The following is an 18,945-nucleotide window of genomic DNA, read 5'->3' as shown; positions in this document are numbered from 1 at the left end:
GTGAAATGTCTCTAAAAAGGGGTGGGATTCAGGGTGGAGGCCAGAAAAAACAAGATCATTCCTTCAGTCATTCATTTATTCGGTACCACCCACGTGACAGGCCTTCCCTATTAGCCTCTGCTCTGGATGGATACTTTCCGTGGGCAAATTGCAGACTGTTTATCTCAGGAACTGGAGTTGCCCTAACTTCCGATCTTCACCCGCATAAAGTGGCTTGGGGCTGGGGTGGGGGTGAGTTAGGATGGGTTGAGGGTGGGAGAGGCGATGCCGCCTGGAGGAGCACAGCATCTGCTGTGTTCTTCGGCGTGCGTCTGTCAAGCAGTGGGAGGAAAGGCGCTTGGAGCCACCAGCCCACTCTCAGGAGAAACTCGCCAGAAAAACACCCCCTCCCCCAATTCCTGCTGGCTTCTCTCGGGAGGTGGCGCAGAAAGGCAACTTTGTTGCCACTTTAGGAACTTGAAGGCTAGGGGTGTCGGACTAGGTGGGACGCCAGGAGAAACAAGGACTCCACTTAGGACTCACTTCTCAGGAATAGGCGCAGACAGGACTGGGGCCAGATTGGGACCGGGAGGGGTAGGCGAGGTCCTGCCAGGCGCAGTTCCCCGTCCGGCCTCGCGTGGGCGCCGGTGCGGCAGATCAGGTGACCGAGCGCTCGTTCGGGGCTGCGGGAAGCTGCCTCGTTCTCAGCCGCCGGAGACGCCGCTGCCGCCGCCACACCTAGTGGAGGAGCCGGGGAAGACGGCTCGGTGGGGGTTGGGACGGAAAGCGCCGGGAGTGTGGACGGAAGGGCGGCGGGCGGAAGACAGGAGACTGCGGGGAGCGGGCTGCTGCGGGGAAAGGGGCCCCCGAAGCGTCCGCCACAGCTCGCTGTGTCACCGGCGCGGGATTGGGGTGCGAGGGCCATGGACGCGCTTCCCTGAGGCGGAGGTCGCGGGCGGGAGGGGAGGAGGCCCGAGAGAGGCTGCTGCGGAGGCCGCGGGCGCCGCGGGCCGGTGTCTGGGCGCGAGGCGGCCGGCGGCGGCGGAGGCACCACTATGTCGCGCTCGGTGCTGCAACCCAGTCAGCAGAAGCTGGCGGAGAAGCTCACCATCCTCAACGACCGCGGCGTCGGCATGCTCACCCGCCTCTACAACATCAAGAAGGTGCGCACGGGCCGGCAAGGCCGAGGCGGGGGTGGCGGGCCGAGGGCCGCGGAGGTATGGAGGGTAGGGGAGGCCCCGAGGGTGCGGGGCGGCGCCGAAGGCAGAAATCACTGCATCTCGGCATCAGGCCCGACCCCGAGTCGCAGGGATGCGCCGCGGCCTAATGCGGAGTCCCGGGCGCCTCCCCCAGTGGCTCGCGGGCCGAACGGAGACTGAAGCCATTTCCCGGTTCCCAGAGGCCGATCGGGCGCCGGCGTGTAGTGGGGGAGCCGCTGTCCCCTCCTTGGCGCCCTTCCTGCAGAACAGGGTCTTCAGGAAAAGGAGGCTTCTAGGGCTGTAGGAAAACTTGGGTGTTCCAAAGCTAAACAGTAGGAACCTGGCGGAGATGGTAGCTGTAAACAAGGATTACACTCCATCTCTCAAATTTTGGGTGTATGGGAATGTGGGAAAGGAATGGCTAATTTGCATGAGCCCTGCATCCCTTTCACTTCTCCACTTTATTCTAGATTGCTAAATAAAACTCATTTGAGAAGGTGTTGACGATTTGGGATAATTTCGGTTGTTTGAAGGTGGAGAGGAGGGGGAAGTGAGGGTGGAACCAATTTTCTTCTGAAACACTTCTCGTCTGAGTCACGAGAACAGGAATAACAACCTTCTCTCTGTTCCCACTTTACTCCTCCTCATGTTAGTTTTCCCAACCCTGTCTGATAATACTAAAACAGCGTTTCCTAAACTTTCCTCTTTATTCAAAATAAAACGAAGTGTTGTGATTACTGCAGATTTATAACATATTCTGCCACTTGGAGTATCAAATGGACTCATTGGAAGTCTTTAAATGTCTTCAGCTAAATTGTAGTTAAGAAAAATAGATGTAAAGGTCGAACAAATGTTGCATTTATTTATCTTAGGAGAAAACAATCCTTTTCCTTTTAAGAAAGGGGTTGTTAAATGTTAATGAATTTGATCAAGCGAAAATTAAAGAGAGATTTTGTTTACTTCTTAGATCCTTTGAGTTTCCAATGTGTATTTGATGTCCTAATCTTCATGGTTATTTTTGTTGGCCTTTTAATATATTATGAATGTTTCCTTGTATTTAATCATAGGAATAGGATTATTTTTTAGTGTTTGAAATTTAGGGCTGCTGGAGAAAGATTATATTTTTAAAACTCCATACTGTGGGGTTCACAGATAAAATTTGACGTTGACACCATACTTCTAAAGGGACTATAATAATAAATTTTGGGTAAAGAATAGCTATGCTTCTCCGGTTCTTCACATGGATGCAAGGATCTGGAGAGTAACTGCAACATGCCTTATGCAGTTTGTTATATTTTGTGTCCGGAGTTCAGTGTCATTTTAAAGAACTTCTTTGCATTTATTAAGGTGCCTTGGATATACATTTCAGTGTAGTCTTACTTGTAGGTTGTACTTAGCTGAATGCTTTGTAAAATTATGCTTTTTAGTAAACTTGGAGATTGGCACTGATATCAGCTTTGTTGAAACAATTAGCAATTCAGAATTTCTAAAAAGTTACTAGACCTGTGGTATTGTGGTTAGAGGAAATGGTTATGGTTATGGTTTGCAGAACAGGAAGTGAAAGTAACATCAAAAGTGATTTGGGTATTTAGACAAAAAGCTTAAAAAAATTTTTTTTTACATAATAAATGCGAACAGATTTCACATTTACTTCTGTAAACTCAAGATTAAACTAAATTTTAAGGCTGTAAACATGACATTTCACTATCTTCTCAAAAAACACTTTTCTCTTACTTCCTGTTTTGAAAAACTTCAGACTCTTGAACTAGCAAAATTTAAAATAAGTTGGATATGATCATTATTATATCCACGTTTTCTTAAGATGTTATATTTCAGCATTTAACATATTTTTAGCTTATTGGGAAATGTTTTATGTACCTTATCTGATGTGCATTCTCTCTGGGTAAAGACAGTGCTATTCATCCATAGATAAAGTATTTAGGGCCTTACTCAGTGACAGTGGTACGTAAGACCTTCTTTAAGGCTTTGTTGAATGCATGTATTATTTACACACACACACATACACATACACACATACATACCTTGCCCCAGTTTTAATAATAGCTGCTCTTGGTTTGCTCTCTTTGTGTAACTGCATACAAATGCGTTAAATAGATTTTGGATCTTTATACCTTTAGAGTTGTCTGTAAGACTAGCCAGTCTTTCCAGCTGGCTAGGGATCAAAACATTTCAAAAATCTTGTCAAAAACAGTAAGATCTGTTCACCATGTGTTTATAAGGTTCTTGTTTTAATGCCATTATAAACCACATAATCTTTTCAGTCTGAAGATTTATAATCATCAAAAAGCTCTGCCACCTTATAATACATGTTTGCCAATCAGTTATCATACTTTTATTAATGCATACATGCATTAGATTGCCTATCAGATTTCACTAATCTTTTCCAATTGGAAGATTACTCTGGAAATATTTTAGTGAATAGGGTTTCCAAGGAGCCGCTGATGACCTTGTGGTTCAAACTGACCTTGCAGTCCAGTGCTTTATCCCAGCGTGCCACACCAGAGTTTATGCAATGAAAATTACTAACTTCAGTATAATACCATTTTAGTGAGTTACTACTGTAAAACCTAAAACCTAACTCACTGGCATGGAGTTCCAACCTATAGGACAGATTAGAACTGGCTCCTAGAGTTTCCAAAGCTGTTTTATGGAAACATCTTTCCTCCTCCAAGAGGCTGGTGAGTGTGACCTTTGGTTAGCAGCTTAACATTTAAATTTAACTCACTGCTCCAGTTAATCAATCAGTGTTCATTAAGTAAATCTAACAAGGTTACTGAAAAAAAAGTTTAAAGGGAATCACCAGTCAAAAACTTTGAGATCTTAGTATGTGTAAATTATGGGAACTTTAAGGAACTTGTCTGATAAGGGACATAATACTTAAAGGGGGATAACGGGAAAGTTGTAAATGTGGTTTACGTAGTTTTACATTTAAATTTATTTATTCCTAAAAGTTCTTATTTATGTCTTCCCCTTTTCCAGACTTAATAATATATTCATTTATAGTGATTTCCAACATCTTTCAGACTTTTACATCTTTTATTTACTTCAGCATGGCAGGCAGTGTGGTGGTGGAATTAAGAGCAGTGAGCTAGAAGTTAGGAGACCTGCGTTTCAAGCTTCATTGTAGCACGGAGAACTCTGTAATGCCAGGCAGATGATTAGACTTCTCGGAACTCCACTTTTCCTTTTTTATAAATGGGGTAAAATTAAATGTAAAAAAGACACTAAATTCTGTTCTTTTCTCCCAATAATCCTTCCGCATGCTTTTGGATAAATATTTCTTGAGGAAAAAATTAATCGCATCAGCAGTATAAAATTGAAGGCCTTTAGCTGGTATTTGTTTATTTAGTCAGGTTGTGTGTGGGGGGTGGTATTTGAAGAGAGCAGTCCAGGGTAAATGGAAGAGACCCAGATTGAGTCTTGGCTGTACTGTCTCTCTCCATATAAAGCATTGATTTTGTGAATCAGTCAAGAACAGAAGCATGTTCCAAAGATTGGATTGTGGCAACTTCTGTACTAAGTACATATTATTGTTATTGTTGTTGTTGTTAAGTGCCGTTGAGTAGATTCCGACCTATAGCGATCCTGTATAGGATTTCCAAGGAGCAGCTGTTGAGCTTGAACCACCAATCTTGCAGTTCAAATGACTTTGCAGCCTGATGCATTAGCCAACAGCGCCACACCAGGACTCTAATACATATTATTAGTATAAGATTTTTGTTTATTCCAGTGAGATTTTCGTACTGTAAGCCCAGTAAGAAAAAAACATTATTACTTAATAAAGCTGAACTTAAATAATACACATACTTTGTTTTTGAAAGTGAATCTTCTTATGTGTGTAGCATTATTTTTCAAGGAAACTCTTTAAAAGTGAGAATTTGATCATTCTTTCAGTGTTATACTGGGTGGTAGGCTGAGGAGGTAAAACCTTTAAAAATAATTATACATATATTTCTAAGTGACAGTGATAGAAAATAAATACTGTTTTTTGAGAAATTGTTAGGTAACTGAAGTACTAATATTTTCGAATGATAACAAAAGGAATATACATGTTTATTATAAAAAACACAAATATAACAAATATTTAAGTTTAAAAATGAAAAAATAAGCTATATGTACTTCTGCCCGTTACCATGCAAATGCTAGCATATGTACATACATATTTTTTATTATATGATTAAATTAACTCAATTCTGTAAAATTGGAGAACTTTAAGGTACAGTTTACATGCATGTGAAGCTGGAGCCCTAAATCTGTTGCTTGTATGCATATTATTTTAAGAAAATTGAAGGAGGATTTTATAAAAGAATCCTGTGCAAAAAGAAAAATAGGGGACAAATCTCCAAATTCTCATGGCATCCAGACTTTAGAAGCTATGAAGGTTGGATGTCTCCCCCCCCCCGCTGAAACTGCGGTCCTAAGGAAATCCTTAAACCTGATACTGAAACGATTCCCTGAATGAACATTGTCTCTATGTGATCAAATTGACAACAGCAACATGAAAGATCAAATGAGAAGCTAAAGTGAGTGAGTTTATATTAATGATGATGAAATAATTTAGAGAAGGGTATTGAGAAGGTGGCACAACTTCAAGAGTGTCACTGAATTGTACATGTAGAAATTGTTGAATTGATAAAAGTTTTATTGTGTATATCTTCACCAAAAAAAAGAAAGAATATTAAAGAAATAATTAAGTACATTAAAAATAAGTACCTTAAAAATAAGGAGGGCCTGGATAAAGTTTCTCATTGTTGGAAGTTACTGTCCTTATTGATTTATATTGATTAACAATCTAATTTATGTTATTAATTGATAATTTGCCACCAATGTTAGTGTTAAGTAAGAGTCCAACAATAATTTTGGTCAAAGTGTAGAGGAATGTACATATGCTACAAGAAGGAAATAGTTTCATTCCTTCAAATCTTTTAGAATAGTTATCCAATAATAATGATATTGTTTGCTGTTGAGTCAGTTTCAACTTATAGGGACCCTGTGTAAGGTTTCTGAAGCTGAAAATCTTTTTCAGAGCAGAAAGCCTTATCTTTCTACAGGTGAGTGGGCTCCAACCATTGATCTTGTGGTTTGCAGGCCAGTACTTATTATAAACAGAGCTATCGTGTTCCCAATATTGAGCATTTTACTAAGTGCTGTCTATCATTTTATTTATATCCAGATTAACTCTGATGTGAGTACCTATTTTACAGATAAATAAGTTGAATTTTGGAGAGGTTTAATTTGTACAAGATCACAGAAGGATAAAAACCTGAATTAGTCATCTTTTTCTTGACTCTTAAGTCTGGCTCTTAGTTTAGTGATTTTTGCCAGTAGATCTGTAGTCATTAGTAAAATTTTAGGATACAGAATTCTCCTGAAACTTGGTTAAAAATAACAGATTTTTAACACGTAGTAGCTAGATTAATATACAATTAGAGAAATATTTTTTATGAGAGTCCATTTGTATGAAATTTGTATGGATTTGTATGAAAAGATCATTCAGATCGTATTATCAGTGCAAAAGAGTGATTTTTAGTGAAGACTTCTGTGACTCTCTAATATTGTAGAATGATAAGTAGTTTAGAGTTAAGAGTTTTAAAATTCAATATATTCAAATTTTCTCAGGGAGATAATATTTTATATCTACTTTATATGTTAAATACATTATCCTATGTGATTATAAAATTTAGTTCCTGTTAATGTTAAAATATGCAGATTAAAAGGATTAATCTTGTACAAGTAATATTACAAAAGAAAAACCCCAGAAATCTTTGCTTAAACTGTGTAAGGAGTATATGTAAAGCAGAAAGATAGATGTGAATTAAAATAAATTGTGTTTATCTTACTGAATTTTAAGAGTGCATGTAGTAATTCTCACTTGAAGATATTTTGTATTTAATTTTCAAATATGCTTTTTCATTTTCTATTTTGCTTTTAAAAGTAAAATAGTAACTTTTACATGGGAAAACCCTGACATATGAAGTATAAGAAATGCATTAAGAAAGCATAAACAATAAATTTGTTTCTTTTTCTGTCTTGGACTTTACAAAATTAGTACTCTTTTACCCTGCCCTCCCCTCCCCAATTGGTTCTAATCTGCTATTTTTAAAATTGTATTTATTAGGAAATGTAGTACAGTGTTCCTAATTTTGATCTTCTTAGGAATTTACAATACTGTAATTAGACTTTTAGATGTTGTTTATCCTGACAGATGAAAAAATCCTCTAGTTAGTTGTTTCTTAATATTATTGTACTGAAGTGCTTTATTTAAATAAGTTTACAAACACAGTAATCTCTTGAATTGTTAGTTTGTCAGCAGGGAGTCCTGGTTGCATGTTGTAGGATAAAGCACTGGACTACAAGGTTGGCAGCTCAAACTTAACAGCCTCTCCTAGGAAACCCTATACAGGATCTCTATTATGAGTCGAACCAACTCTATTTAACAACAAGAAGAAGAAGTAGGGTTATACATATGTCAATTTCAAGGGAATTTCTTATAATAGAATCTGTTCTGGCAAATACTTTTTTACTGCTTCTTGTTGTTAAGTGCCATGGAGTTGGTTCTGACTCATAGCAAACCCATTACATATATGTGTGACACTTAAGCAATGGATTATTAACTGTAAGGTTGGTGGTTCAAACCCATCAACCGCCCTGTGGAAACCCTATACAGGGTTGCTATGAATTGGAACTGACTCTCGATGGCACACAACAATATGTATGTATATACGTACATACATATGTGCATATGTAGATATATGCACTGGACTGCGAACCACAAGGGTGACAGTTCAAACTCACCAGCGGCTCCTCAGAAACCCTATACAGGGTCACTTTGAGTTGGAACCGACTCAGCGGCACTTAACAAGAACAACATGCATGTATATATAAATGGAGAAGTGTGGTGGTGCCATACTTTAACCACTGGATTGAATCACAGGGTTGGCAGTTGGAGCCCACCAGCTGCTCTGGAGGTTTTCTATTCCCGGAAAAGCCTCAGAAACCAATATACAGGGTTGCTATGAGTCAGAACTGACTCAATATCCTTGAGCAATAATAATATGTAGAAAGGTAGATGGGTACTAGAAGAAATAGCTATTATATATGTATATGAAATAGCTATTAAATATATGTATTGCCTTCCAGTGAGATGAAATTAGTGGCTTTAGGTAGGGACACACAATGAACTCATCATAGAATTATTTTAAAAATACACATCTAGATTTTGACTCAAGCCTACTTAATCAGTAAAAGCTCCTGAAAGGGTTCTGATAGTCAAATGGACCATTAAAAATAAGTAGAATGTAAATTCTTAATACCTCTTATTTCTTACCCTGATAATTAATCACTGTGGTGATTTAAGTTTATTCTTTGTATTATAACTGCTAAATTTCTAGAAGACTCTTAGTTCATGTTGGGTTTCAAGGTATATTTTTTTGGTTTTATAAGCCATGATGGTTTTACTGATTATTATTTTTACAATTTTAAAGTTTCTCCTGTATTTGTGGAATACTCTTTAGTCCGCCTCAAAAGGTTGAGAATTAAATCAGTTAAAGTCAGAAAGTGCCAGGCACAAAGGTAAGAAGTGAGTACATGTTGGCTCTTGTTATATTCTGTTTCTGGGACTTGGAACATTGTGTGCAATTAATATTCTTTTTTCTCCCTATTAAGTCAAGTTCAAGGGGCATTTTCAGGAAACATTTCTGCATTATTCCTATCTATGTACCTATCTGGTAGTATAATTTGATATCTACTACTCTAGTACAAAATAATTACTTGAAGTTCCGAAGTATGGTCCACAGTAGTTCTTTAAAGAACAACTTCTTTAAAACAGTTGAAGTGTCAACATATGACACTTGTTAAAAACAACTATAATAGAATGTAGTTGTTTTATAAAGTGAGATGTTCCTGTGTATCACATCAAAACAAGCAAACAAAAACCCATTGTCATTAATTCCAGCTCATAGTGACCTTGTATAGGTTTTCAGAGGCTGTGAATCTTGAGGACCACAAAGCCTCACCTTTCTTCTGGCTGGTGGGTTTGAACTGCTGACCTTATGGTTAGCAATTCAGTGCTTAATTTACAGTTCCAGAAGCTGAAAAATGTTTAAGGACAACAGTGATAAGACATCTCCTATAGTAATTAGTAACTCTTATTGGAATCACTAATGTTTTTGGTGACAAACTTTGCAATATATAATGGGCTTAAATTTTTCTTAGTTCTTGATTAACCCAGAACTTGTGCCTAAAAAATAGTAAGTGTAATTTGGGCATTGGTGGTTCAGTGGTAGAATTCTGACCTTCCACGTGAGAGACCCAGGCATGATTCCTGGCCAGTGCACCAGCCAACTCTGTCAGTGGAGGATTGCTTATTGCTGTGATAATGAATGGAGTCCTGGTGTGGCGCTGTGACTTAATGCGCTGGACTGCTAAGTCAGTTTGAACTGCAGGGTCGATTATTCAAGCTCACCAGCTGCTCCTCAGAAACCCTATATAAGGTCGCTATGGGTTGGAGCTGACTCGACAGTACTTAACAACAACAATGATAATGAATATATTTTAGTGGAACTTTCAGATTACCACTGACTAAGAAGAAAGCCCTGACAATCTATTTTTGAAAAATAATTGAAAACTCTTATGGATCACAGTGGTCTAATCCTATTGTACACAGCATAGCCACGAGTTCAGGGCCCATATAACAACATTAATAAAAGTGTTCCTTGTTGATGTAAGCAGTTAACATGCTCAACTGCTAGCCGAAAGGTTGGAAGTTCAAGTCTAACCCAAAGGTCCTTGGAAGAAAGGCCTGACTGCTTCCCCCAAATCAGCCATGAACTGGGATGCAGTTCAGTTCTGACCCATCTAATGAGATCTCTGTGAGTCAAGATGTACTTCATAGCAACTAACCTGCTATTCACAAAATTGTGTTTAAAGCATTTTCAATACCAAGCCTCTTAATATAGATTAATTTACTAGTGGGTTACCTTTTTCATTTCCTTTTCTTTCATGTACGCAAACACCAGGAAAAGTGCTAGTATGTAAAGCAGGTATTGTTGGTTGCCATTGAATTGGCTCCAACTCATGAAAACTGACATACAGCATAACAAAATATTGCTGGGTCCTGCATCTTTCTCACAATCACCAGCATTTCCAAGTCCACTATTGTAGCTACTCTACCAGGCCATTTCACAGAGGGTCTCCTGTGACCTTGTTGGCTCTCTATTTCACTTAACATAATGCCCTTCTCTAGTCATTGCTTCATCTTGATGATGTGTCCAAAGCAACTGAGTCTATGTTCTGTTGTGTTGGGGCTCATCAGGTTTTCATTGGCTAATTTTTGAAGGTAAATCACCAGGCCTTTCATCCTAATCTGTTTTACTCTGAAAGCTCCACTGAAACCTGGTCACCATGGGTGATCCTGCTCATTTTTGAAATACCAGTGGCATGGTTTCCAGCATCATAGCAATATGTAAGCCACCACAATACAACAGACAGATATGATATGGAAACAAACAAAAGAAACAGATGCATTGACCAGAATATAGGTAATCTGCAAGAGAAGAAAAGTAACTGGAAAATGAACCAATGATACTAGAACTTGAGGCTTGTTTTTGCTTTCGATAGATTTTTTTATATTCACTAAAATTTATCACACTATATTAGCTTAATTATTTTTAAAATTAGGAAATAAAAAACAGAAAGGTAAATTTATTTTGCAGTTCATAATCTTAGGTGGTATCCATTCTTCTGGGTCTTTCAGTTTATTGAAGATTTCAACAGAGCTTTTTGGCCTTTTTATGCCTTGAATTTGTAAAACCTGTTTCTTGGTATTTAAGTTACAGTAAGTTCCTTTTTCTGGCATAAATCAGTTGCATTTTGTATTTTTCTCCTCTTCCCTGACATGATTCAGTTTGGGTTGATTTCTTCACTAAACCCTTAACTATAGCATTCTCACGCTGACTCTAAGTATTTTGTTCATGCTTTTTTCCAAATTAACTTACTGTATTTAAAAAACCCCTTCAGTATTTTAGCAAATGAATGTGGTTTATTATTGAACTTGACTAGGACTTAAAAAATAAAGTTGATCAAATTTTTTTTATCTTAGTAGTCCTTACTCCTTGCAGACAGCTGAGACATTGGACGAATGGAGCATGATTTTATACATTATTATTATTTTTTTTATAGAATATGATGTAGGCCTTTTTAGTGCTTTAGAATTTTAGAGTCAGACAGGATTTTGTCTTTGGTCTTGCCAGTTAGGTTTAAAACCTTGAGCAAATCACTTAATCTCTCAGTCTCTCTCTATGTATTTGATATTTTAAGCTTCTTGTTAAGTATACGAAATAGTTAACTCGAATATGCTTTCCAAGATATGTAAAAGGGCTTCAAGAAGTTGGTGAAAAAATGGAATTAAAAACATAATATTGTTTCAGGAGCTTTTTGAAGCCCCCTCATATATGCATTCATATCTCACATGTGTTGTTGTTGTTATGTGCCATGGAATTGGTTCCGACTCATAGCAACCCTATACAGGGTTTCCGAGGCTGTAACTCTTTACTGGAGCAGAAAGCCTCATCTTTCTACCACGGAACAACTGGTAGTTTCGCACTGGTGACCCTTAGGTTAGCAGTCCCGTTCTTAACCACTACGCTACCAGAGCTCCTTTCTTGTTGATTATTTTTACTGCTGTTGCAAAATTATATATGTCATAGCATTTCCCAAAATTGGCCCTTTTTCTTCTGTACTTTGTATTTTGATTTACCTTGTTCAGGTTGTACTAATTTTCACCCTTTTTGGGATTGTCTTTGCTGTCAACTAAAGTAACAAGTATGTGCTATATAGAAAGTGATTCCCCCTAATCCCTCCCATCCCTGGTAAGAGAACTTTGCTTTTTGTTTGTTTATCTGTTTGTGAGTTGTTTGTTTGTTTGTTTTTTGAAATTCCAATCTTTCAGTTCCCAGTGTAAGAGAAAGAACTGCACATTTTAATGATTAATTTTTATGTAATTATGTTAGTTCATTAAATTTTCACACAGTGGAATTTGTGATCTTGGGAAATGGGCATGGTAGCCTATCATATTTTGATTATTTGAAATTCACTGATTAGGTTTGAATAGATAGCTGAATTTTTAAGTAGTAATATGAAAAATAATACATATAACTAAAAACAGTTTTTAGGGTTCTGTACTACCTCAAGCATGTTTATGAAACTTGGAAAGTGTCATTATACCATCGATTTAAAGAGCTAATTTCTAGCTATTTCTGTTTGGGGAAACTCTTAGTTATGTGGTTCCTAGTTATTTTATAGTATAGTACTTTTCTGAGAAGATGATAGACTAGATATAGAATAAATTTATGAGAAATAATGATAACTCAGCAAAAGTCCAGATGTATTTTGGTATTTATGATGTTAAGAATTTATGTAGTCTTGTGTCTATTTAAAGATTATGTTTTCCGTGTCCTAAAATTGTTTTAGCCTAATCATGTTTGAGAAATAAGGGAATTCTTAATGCATTCCTGTTTCCATTTGGAAAATATAGGAATGTTTGCTTTTACTTTTATACTTTCACCTTGGGAGGAAGTTAGGTGATACTTAAAAATCAGCTTCAATTTGAGCTCAAGTGTAAAGTCACCCAATAACATTTTATTTTTATTCTTGGCTACCGTATCTTTGTAAGGTATGTAAAATTTCGCTGATGGTTTTGCTCCTGTTTTTATAGTTGCATGTAGTCTTTTTTTTTTTTTTTTTAGTATTGCCTTAAAAGCACCAAGAAACTGACATGATTGTACACTTACACAGTAGTATTTAAATATATATGAACAGTATAAACTCTATAAATTTATTGTATAGTAAAACTCGCTACTTAAAATACCTTTAAAATTGTAGCACCATGTAGTTCTAATCTATTTTGTTATTCATAGTCTGTGGTGCATAAACTCTCTACTGAAACGCATGTCATAGTTTGACAATCATTGTTTACACGTAATTTTCTCTCTTTTTATTACAATGCTTCCCCAGCAAGGACAAGTTTGGAAGGTTTGCAAAGCTTTTCACCTTCCCTCTGCCCGCTTGCCCGCTTTCAGATCAGTTTCATGTTTCATAACTTCTTTCTCTGCAATCTACAACATAGCCATGGGAATCAATGAAGCAACATTACATTGCAGTACTGTATTTAATCATACATGGCAGACAGGTACAGCTTTTCAAAGGACATACCCTTTTTAAAATATAATAAAAAAATAGATTAGAATGTTATAATTTTAACAATTCCCTAGGAATAACATATCCTTTGTGCCGTGTAGTCGAGTCGGTTCAGACTAATAGTAACCCTCCGACCGTAGAATATAGGATTCCCAAGGAGTGGTTAGTGGTTTCAAATGCCAACCTTTTGATTAGGTTAGCAATCCAGTGCTTACCTAGAGAGCCACACAAGCAAGCAGTTAATTGTCACATTCTGAAACAGTAAACTGCATTTAAGATTATATTCTGTATTGCTAATAACTTAGATAAAAATCCTATCTAATATACCTTAACATTTGTATAGTGTTTTACAGTTAACTACAGAGAATGCTATACGGCTGATGTGGTCAAAATGTAAACATTTCAATTTGTTCTGTGCTTATGAGCTATGCAGTGTAGGTTCATTGTTTGAAGTGCTACCAGTATGAAAGGAAACCATGTTGAATTTAGATGTTCAGAGGAACAGGTAACACACGCTACTAACATTACAAAGACGGTTTTAGCAGCTTCCCATTGTTTTGAACTACAGCTTTTGTATTAAAATGTTTAAAGTGAACTAGGAAAACATTTTGGAAGAAAAAAACCCATTTCAATATAAATTTTTACTTTACAACACTTAGAAAGAAACATGTCCAGTACTCTACTGAATATTTAATTTTGTAATATTTTATTAGCTTCAGATGAATACAGTCCTACCTCAAACCAAGAATTTTTTTCTTTTTTTTCCTTTTCTTTTTTTTTAGGTTTGAGCTTTTCCCCTCACTGCTGTTCTGCGCTAACTGCTTTGAAACTTTCCATGCATTTTTTTCAGTAGAAGAACATCTCTGTACTGTCTCCCATTGCATATTTCAGCTGTGACAATCCCTGCACTCTGCCTATTCATTTTATCACCTGCTCACCAAACCAATAAATATCTCTAGTTTCTGATTACAGATTTGCTGTTATTACTTGGTTGTAGAAGAAGGGTGCATTTCACTTTTTTTTTTATTATTACTTTTTGTTCTAGGCATGTGGAGACCCCAAGGCAAAACCATCCTATCTTATTGACAAAAACCTGGAATCTGCTGTGAAATTCATTGTCAGAAAATTCCCTGCTGTAGAAACCCGCAACAACAATGTAAGTAATCTGAATGGCGTTTTTGTATTTCTTGATTTAGCATTATGTAGGGAAAAGAATGGTCACTATAAAACTTATAGTAGCTCTTATTTATCTAATTCTTCGTATTTTCACATAAAACATAACCTACATGGGTTATTAGTTTCTAGAGATAAAATTCTAATCTCTGTTACTACTCTTTAACTGCGTTGCTATTTTATTATAGAAAATTTAAGATGATAATTTCTTATATACTATTCTCTTCCAAGTTTTGACAGTAAGGATAGATATCTATATAAAAAATATGTATATACACATACATATATTAATATATAAGGAGCTCTGGTAGCGTAGTGGTTACGAATCGGGCTGCGAACCTTAAGGTCAGCGGTTCGAAACTACCAGCCGCTCCGCGGGAGAAAGATGAGGCTTTCTACTCCCGTAAAGATTTACACCCTCGGAAACCCTGTACAGGGTCGCTATGGGTCGGAACCGACTCGACGGCACTTAACAACAACAACAACAATATTAATAGATATTAATGCACTTTTTATATATATAATGCTTACACACATACTTGGTTTTTTTATTTTGCAGCCTAAACTTTAAAAGTGGTGTAATATCTTCATAGAACCATTACTGTTTTTAATAATTACCTTTAATTAGGGCTAGAAAACATTTGTTTCTCTAGTATTTTAATTATTAAAAAAAAATTCTAAGAAATAATGAAACAAGGGATAAAATAAGGATCTATTATCCTCAAATTTTTTCATGTGGGAATTTTTCTTAGTATAAAAAAAACATGAAGTATAATCTTGTTACGTTTATATATGTTTTGGTAGTTCCTTATAATAACTTACGCAAGTAATTTGAGAAAATTAGAGTAATTTTTCATTTACTTACGCATTTTCGTATAAATTTTATTGACTTGGAATCTTTCTGCATGTCTTCTTTTTTTAAATTTGCATACTTTTTGCTTTGGTGTTTCCATGTCACAATCCTTATTGTCTTCTTTTGTTTTATTTACAACTTTAAGAATAAGGATATAAGGATCTAACTCCTCTCACATCTGAGCTTACTATTTTTGAGAAACTTCTTTTGAAAAATAGATTGTCAACTTTTTGTTTCCTCAGGTCTTTCTGTTGGTAATTGTGGGTTAGCAGAGATCTTTGTTTCATAGAAAGTTATGTTTTATAATTGTTATATTGTTGTTATTAAGTGCCACTGAGTCAGTTTCAATTCATAAGGACCGTACATAGAGTTTCCAAGGAGTTGATGTTGGGTTTGAACTGCAGACCTGTGGTTAGCAGTCCAGTGCTTGTCCTACAGTGCTTAGTTCCTGATTATACATGTGAGATTCAAAAGCACACAGTATTCTATGGAGAACTTTTTATTTTTAGTTATGGACATTAATTAACTCATCTAAGAGATTATATACTATAAATAAGAGATTTTATTATGAAAATATGTTACTTAATTTCATTTATATTTTTCCTTTTGGCTCATAAAATCTCTGATTTGAGCTCGTAGCAGAATCTTTTACTTTGTGTATATAAATTTACTTGTGAAAACAAATGTAATCCTTGAATTTGAGATCTTTTTTTTTTTTTTTAGAAAATGAAAAAGTTTTGCTTCTATCTTTTCAATGTTTCAATGTCAGTATCACAAAATTGACTTTTTAAAAATAACTTTATTGAGATATAATTCACATACCATACAGTTTACCCAATTCAGTCTTTGTAGTGTCTTCACAGTTTTACAATCAATGCTATAATAAATTTAGAAAAGCTTCATCACCATAAAAGAAACCCTGTACCCATTATCAGTTACTCTCCCATTTACTCCCAGACTACTGGCTTTAGGTAATCAGTAATCTGTTTTTATCTCTATAGATTTTCTTGTTCTGGAGATTCCATATAAATGGAACCATATATAGTCTTTTGCAACTGGCTTCTTTCACTTAGCATAGTGTTTTGAAGGTTCATTGAAGTTGTAGCATATATCATTACTTCATTTCTTTTTATTGCCAAAAGGTATTCCATTATAGATATACTTGGAGTCCCTGGGTGGCAGAAACAGTTAAGTGCTTGGCTACTAACTGAAAGGTTAATGGTCTGGATCCATCTGGAGATTCCTTAAAAGAAAGGCTTAATAACTTATTTCTGAAAGATAACAGCCATTGAAGCTTAGTTCTATTCTAAAACACATCAGGCTGCTGTGAGTTAGAAAAAGACGACAGCATCTGGTCTGGTGTATGTCTTTTTGTCCCCTTTTCATTATGATGTACCCCATTTTATTTACCCATTTACCAATTGATGGATATTTGGGCTTATCTCTATGATTTTGGGTGTTATGACTAAAGCAGCTATAAGCATTTGTTTATAGGTTATTATGTGGACATATATTTTCATTTCTCAATGCATCCCTAATAGAATTGTTGGGTTTTATGTAATTACTGGGTTATATGATAATTATGGAGTCCTAGTGTTATGCTGTAGGATAAGCACTGGACTACTAACTGCAAGGTCAGTGGTTCAAGCCCACCCACCGCTCCTTGAAAACCCTATACAAGGTTGCTATGAGAACTGACTTGATGGCACTTAATAGCAACAAGATGTTAATTCTGTGTTATAAAATTTATTTTGCAGTGTTAATAATAAGTACTTTGGTTGTGTTGTTTCAAAAAACTGAGTTTTGTCATATTCATTTGGCTATTTGGTGTAATTTGATTCTGATTTTTGTTTTTACTTGCCAAAGAACCATGTAGTGGGTTTTTGTGAAGTTTTGTGATCTCAGTTTATATCAAGGCCTGCTAAAATCTTGGTGAGAGGTTCCTAGCCAGCTTGGGATAAGAAACAAGGAGTGGAATTTTACTCTTCTAGTTTAACTCCATAGAAGTACTTATGGAGATTTTGGACTGGCAGTGACAGTGGCATCTGTTTTTTGGGACATGGTATAAAAATAATACATAGAGCGTGCTTACTTTATTTCAGGGAGAATTAGTAGTTGGAACTTATTTCCATCTTAATTCATGTTTTACAAGCATTGTTTCTGTTGTTAAGCACCTTTGAGTAGGTTCTTATGCATAGTGACTCTGTATACGGTTTCCGAGAAGAGATTGGTGAGTTTGAACCACTGACCTTGCAGTTCATACTGACAAGCAGTACTTTCCCCCTGTTTTAGAAAAGACATTCTTAACAAAGAAAGAGATACTACGGTCCCTGGTGAAAATTGATTAAAACATTTTTTGCTATTTATAAAATAGATCCTTATAAGAAAGTTAATCTTATTTTGCAATGAAAAATATCCTTTTTCAAGACACTTGAATAAAATTATTTAGGTAAACAGATTCTTGGTTGTTTCTTTAGTAACAGCCTCCATCCCCTTACTGTTTAATGCCGTTTGAGGCTTTGAACACACACAGATACTTAGTCTGTCATAAGAAAGGGCTGACCACTCACTGCTGACAGTTTGGAATGTGGATTTGAGAGTGATGATGTTGTACACTGCTGATGTTGTACACCATTTTACTATTTACACAGGCCCCTTTGTGACCAGTTATAAATGTTTGTACCCCAATTCCAGAGTTACAGAAAGTCTAGAATCAAGGAATGGGCTTTTTTCCTGGGCCATGATATTGAACTAAATGCCCACATGTTTTAAAGCATGCTGATTGAATTAAAAATCAAAATGAATATACAATCATACCAGTTTTGTAATTATAACAGCCACATATTGAATGTCTAATATGTACCAAGCTGTGTGCTTTAATAGACTTTCTCATTTAATTTCAGGTTAAACATAGCATTTCTGATCTGAGAGATTGTCTAATGTATTTATAACATGATAATTGTCCATTATTCTGACAGTGTAACATGCTCACATGGATTTATCATTTGTTTCTCATAGGTTTGTTATGAACACATAAAGGGAGCTATATTGTTACCTGTTGTTAATTGTTTTCGGCTTCAAGTTGGTTCCGACTCATCAAGGAGCAGCTGATGAGTTTGAATGCCAATCTTGTGGTTCAAACCAGCCTCTTGGTTCAATGCTTAATCCTACAGTGCCACACCATGACTCCCTGTTATTCTCTAGCTCAGGGGTAGAGAACTTTTTTTCTGCCAAGGGCCACTTGAATATTTCTAACATCATTTGTAGGTCATAAATATTTACCAACTTAAAAATTAGACTGCTATATTTTGTTAAACATAATTAGCTTATTACTAATGTGTCGCTAAGGAGCTCTGGTAGTGTAGGGGTTAAGAATTGGGCTACGAACCTTAAGGTCAGCAGTTTGAAGCTACCAGCTGCTTCACAGGAGAAAGATGAACCTTTCTGTTCCCATAAAGATTTACAGCCTCAGAAACCCTGTACAGGGTCACTGTGGGTCGGAACCGACTCGATGGCACTTAACAA

The 18,945-nt window shown here is 36.4% G+C and overlaps 1 protein-coding gene across 2 annotated transcripts in view; it reads left to right on the top strand.

Moving 5' to 3' along the window:
- The first annotated feature begins 301 nt into the window (after positions 1-301).
- NCKAP1 (NCK-associated protein 1) overlaps positions 302-18,945 on the top strand; it is a 112,638-nt gene continuing 93,994 nt past the window's right edge. Inside the window, exons 1-3 of one of the 2 annotated variants that reach the window (XM_006864027.1) lie at positions 302-1,142; positions 13,212-13,229; positions 14,440-14,550. In XM_006864027.1, the coding sequence (XP_006864089.1) occupies positions 1,035-1,142; positions 13,212-13,229; positions 14,440-14,550 (237 nt within the window). In that variant the 5' untranslated portion in view covers positions 302-1,034. The remainder of the gene's footprint in view (positions 1,143-13,211; positions 13,230-14,439; positions 14,551-18,945) is intronic. The other variant, XM_006864028.1, reaches the window with a different exon arrangement.

This window comes from Chrysochloris asiatica, unplaced genomic scaffold (genome assembly GCF_000296735.1).
Source record: "Chrysochloris asiatica unplaced genomic scaffold, ChrAsi1.0 scaffold00059, whole genome shotgun sequence".
In the NCBI taxonomy this organism is placed as follows: Eukaryota; Metazoa; Chordata; class Mammalia; order Afrosoricida; family Chrysochloridae; genus Chrysochloris; species Chrysochloris asiatica.
The sequence above is the reverse complement of the archived record's forward strand: the minus strand, read 5'-3'. Positions and strand labels throughout refer to the sequence as shown.